The 4,709-nt window shown below is 27.9% G+C and overlaps 1 protein-coding gene across 1 annotated transcript in view; it reads left to right on the top strand.

Moving 5' to 3' along the window:
* Positions 1-1,917: 1,917 nt before the first annotated feature.
* The window catches only part of LOC107438344 (nephrin-like), an 85,233-nt gene continuing 82,441 nt past the window's right edge, over positions 1,918-4,709 (top strand). Inside the window, exon 1 of the mRNA XM_043043606.2 lies at positions 1,918-2,374. Coding sequence (XP_042899540.1) covers positions 2,305-2,374 — 70 coding nt within the window. The 5' untranslated portion in view covers positions 1,918-2,304. The remainder of the gene's footprint in view (positions 2,375-4,709) is intronic.

Genomic DNA, 4,709 nt, shown 5'->3' with positions numbered 1-4,709 from the left:
TAAAAGTAACCAATCTAGTTATTTGTTTTTTACGAAGAAAATATGAAGGAAATATATTTATGAAAATGTCTTTGAAATGACTATTAAGCAGTTACACTCCTAAAAAACGTTTTTTAATCCTTTTCCGAATTTTTTTTGCTAGTTTTCTTGAATACAAAATCTATATGCTTTGCCGTATACCTTAAAATAACTTTAAAATTCCTTTAACAATGAACTGTTTTTATCATTATTGTATCATTTATGATAACCATATTTTCCAATCATTGTATACTTCTTCTTAAAATCATACATCTTCTTACCCATTAAATACTTCTTCTCCGAATGGGGGGCCAATTTATTAAAACTTTATCATCATTGGTGGGTCTTCTAAGAATATCAAAATGCATGCTAATTTTACTCCAATGATTGCTTATGACGTATCTAAATTCAAAACAATTTGTATCAAAGAATGAATTTTTTGAAAATATTTAACTTTTTTTTTATGCTAAAATGTATGAAAAAAGAAAAATGATCAATACGCCAATACAAAAAAAAAATCTACATTATCAGGCACAGACTGAAAGATTCCAACACAAATTACAAAGCTCCACCAATTATCCTTATTATACTTCCCTTTAATACATGGAATGTACACTCTTCAATAAGTCACCCCGGACAACTAGAATAAGAAACTACTATTCATGCATAAATACCCATAACTCACAGAGCAGAGTTCCAACTTTCCTTTAAGTTTTATTTTTATGATTATATATGCTATGCTATTATCAGTCTATGCTAGTTGTAAATGGTTACACAACCATATAGTTTTTTATTCACGTTTGTTTAACCGTTCAAGTTGTATACGTTTCCAAAACAGTGACGGTAAAAAATGTTTCTATTCATAAACTTTATGGTTAATCAGATAGTCCGACTGTGGCTTGTTATTTTACCGCAATTTCCAGACGGAATTTTCTCACAGTGTATTCAGTATTATTTGGCGTGATGCCGTTGCTCTGGGATAACTCATGATAGTCAAAATTTACCACAATCAAGATTTTCTACGCCCTTTCGAGGAGCCAGAGGAATTTTTTCCACAATATCTGTACTAAAATTATCCTATATTTTTGAAATTTCAATAGGTACCAACTAATATAATACATTTTACATATAGTGGTTTTTTTGGTACCTTTTAAATCTGTACCAATTACAATCATAATTGTTGTTCCCATTGTCAAAATTAGTTAAGAATCATTGGCTTCAATAATAGTACGACGATTTTTTACGATTCTTCTAAATAACTTAGTATCATTTCTGCCTAAATTTTCCTTTTCAGTATGTAGCTTACTTTTATTTATTTTAAGTACCGTTGACTTTAAGTCATTTAGTATACCTTAGTAACATCTTTTTAAACCATAAATGTAATTAAAACAAACACATCCTTCGTATTTGTTTCCTATTTTTATCTTTCTATCATACTTTTTTTTTTAATTTCTTAATTAATTTTAGGTTTTTTTTGTACGTCAGAAAGTGCTCAAAGTCTTAAGACTGAACAATAAAAAGACATTAATCATTGAATTTTTATTTTGTGCAAAAAAAAAAGAAAGATTCAGCCATATCAAATATGTTAGTAGCACTGTATTATTTAAGTGCATTAATTTATCTCGATTTCTCCACGAAAGATTTTTCCTCATATTATTTTATTCCTTAATGATTTTATGTTAGACTGAAAGCACGATTAGAATAAGAAAAGAATATTTCATAATAAAACATGTATTTAAATTTTGCAATTAAACTCAAAATATGTAGGTCATCTTGCGAGGAATTTAAATGCGAAGAAGAATTCTCAGTACTGATGAATTTGCCACAGAAAAGAACACATCGATTGTGGCGTTTGTTGGCGAGCACTTGGCGATTGGTCGCTTTGATTGGGGATAACCCTTCTTCAGACGTCAGTACACATGAAAAGAGTCCCAGTGTGTAACTAAACCGGCAGTGCTCTGTCAGAATTCGGACGACCTATTTCATTTCAGTTTCTTCCAGTGGTTATTTTAAAGAAAAAGTCTATGGTGCTTACAGAATATTCTAAAGACAGGATAATAAATCTTTAAATGATTTTTGGCATGCATTAATGTAAATTGCATAGGAAGTTTTTGGTGAACGTACTATATAAAATAAAACAAAAATTCTTTTTTTGGAAAGTCATACTTTTGTTCCAGTTTTCCAAACTTTTTACTGACTAAAATTAAAAAAAACTTTACTCGAAAATTTTTTGAAAAAACTTAATTTAAATTAAATTTGTGAATTATATATAACACTTCTCTAACAATGTGGTTTTCAGTCAATATGTTAATAATTTTTGCCTTTGGAATTGCTAGCACAGCTGCTGCAGTCACAGGTATGTTAATTGATAATCACTTGCTTTTGCATGCAAATACTGCTATAGTCCACATATTTAAATGGTTGGTGCAAAAATTTTATACTTTATCTGTTATATTAAAATTAAAAATTACTGTAAATAATTTGTAAAGAAATTAATTTCGCCTGTATATGTTGCATATTTAGAATTAAAAAATAATAACATAATCATTTTGAAAAAAGAAATATCATAATAAAATGATATAAAGGAAATAAAAATTTTTGTTCACCAAACAATTAGATTAACATATAAGATATGCATGTCTAAATTCACGACATCAAAATAAAATAAAAAACGCTATCCTAAAAAAATATTAAATTGAATGTAAAATTAAGGTTTCAGAAAATACACAATAAAAAAATACGTTATTTTTAAAAAAATTAATAGTTAACTTTCAATTTTGAAATCATCACGTTCAAAAAAATTAATAATTTAAAAAATCGGACATTCTCTGCATATAAACAATAATTTTAAATTATAGCATATTGCTTAGATCTATGATGAACAAGAAATAGCCATGTATTAAAATAAGCCTTTAAATTGAAACATTTCGTTGTTTTAATTATTTTTTTTTTAATTTGGGACAATATTCTAACGAATCAGATATAATAAAAATAAAAGAAATTGACATTGAACCTTAAAATAAAAAATAACAACGACAACTTCCTTTTCAAAATTCCACTTTACGAATCTAGTACATGAATGTCAAATTTAAAAAATTGTATTTTAAAATTAATAACTTTTAACGAGCATGAATCTTTGCAATACTTAAAATGTTGATATTAAAACCATACTGTACTAGTTCTCCCCTAAGGAATTAAAATTTCTGTTTTTAAATAACGCTATGAATTTCTTATATTGCTCTGGATTGTATGTTGTGACTTCGTACTGGTCTTTTCGATATTTTGTAATAAGTTGAATATTAATATTTTGGCGTAAAATAAGATCATAATTATTTGGTTATAATGAAATAAGAAATTGACATTTAAACTTAAACTTTTAATGCATTTATGTTAAATTTTAAAATTAGTAGCTTAATAAAAGTATTAACCCACTGATAGTTCTCCATGTAAAATGTCGTATTTTAATCTGTATTCTTCTCGGCATAGCAAAACAGGTTTATCCATGCTAATAGATAGGGGAATAGTGTATAGGGGAGTAACATTCGAGCCCAATTATGCCCATTTTCTAAATCGCCAGTGGGTTAAGCGAGTATGAATATCCTAAAAGTTGAAATAATAATTGACGTTAATAAAAATAATTTTGACTTTGTAAAGTTGTTGACTTTGTCGAGTAAAAGGACTTTGAAATAATAGTGTACAAAATCTGACCATAAAGAAGAAACAAATCTTATGTTCGGATAACTTTTTAGAACTAATATGTGTTTTTCATTGTTGTGCATGTTTCATCTAATTATGTATTTTTACAAAAGTTCAGTGTTGTGCATTTTACCGCCATAAGTTAACAGGAAATATTTGATTTTTCGATGATATTTTTTTCCATCGTACTTTATTAGATGTGAAAAGTTATATCATTAAATTTTCCTTACACCCTTGTGTAAGATCTTACTAAATATATTTTTATTGATATAACTATTGTAAAGCATTAATAATATATATTTTAAAATGCAAATAAGGCTTTTCTTAGTAAGGAAAATTTAGATAACGATCTAATAAATAATTTTTTTAATACTTTTTAAACACGAGAATATTTTAATCAAAATAAACTCAAATATAAAAGTAACATGTTAATGGAATGAGTGAAACACTAGAGTGTCCCTGCATTAAGAATTATTTAAAAGAACCAGGCACCTTTGGCGACCTCACTGGTCACCTTTCAAAGTTATCTTGAATAGTGGATAAATTTTAATGATAACCAAGCCGAATACGCAGCACAACTGTGTTTAAATATTCTAATACTTCAACCTGTCCTCCAATTCGAACACCTTTATTAGTTTTACACAATGTAGTATCCCAATATTTTACTGTCTAGCTGTTTCCTACATTTTGCGCAAAAGTGCGTAGATTTCAATTTCAACTCTTTTCAAGAGATGTTCGCGATATAGTCAAAGTTTTCTATGTACTGAACAGTATTAATGATTTCCAATCTGTCCGGCAGCTATTAAATGACACAAACTACTGATAAGTATGAGTTCGGGCCATTTCAGCATAGCAAGAATCAGACGTATTAAAATTATTCCCATTCCTATCGTGAGATAAGACAGAAAACTCAAAACTCGTCCCAATATTCCATTACGCGTACTGTGCAACTTAATCTCGCACTTCTCGAGCCCTAACTTGAATGAATATATATA

This window comes from Parasteatoda tepidariorum, chromosome 1 (genome assembly GCF_043381705.1).
Source record: "Parasteatoda tepidariorum isolate YZ-2023 chromosome 1, CAS_Ptep_4.0, whole genome shotgun sequence".
NCBI lineage: Eukaryota > Metazoa > Arthropoda > Arachnida > Araneae > Theridiidae > Parasteatoda > Parasteatoda tepidariorum.
Note: the sequence above shows the minus strand (reverse complement) of the source record. Positions and strands in the feature narration are given on the sequence as shown.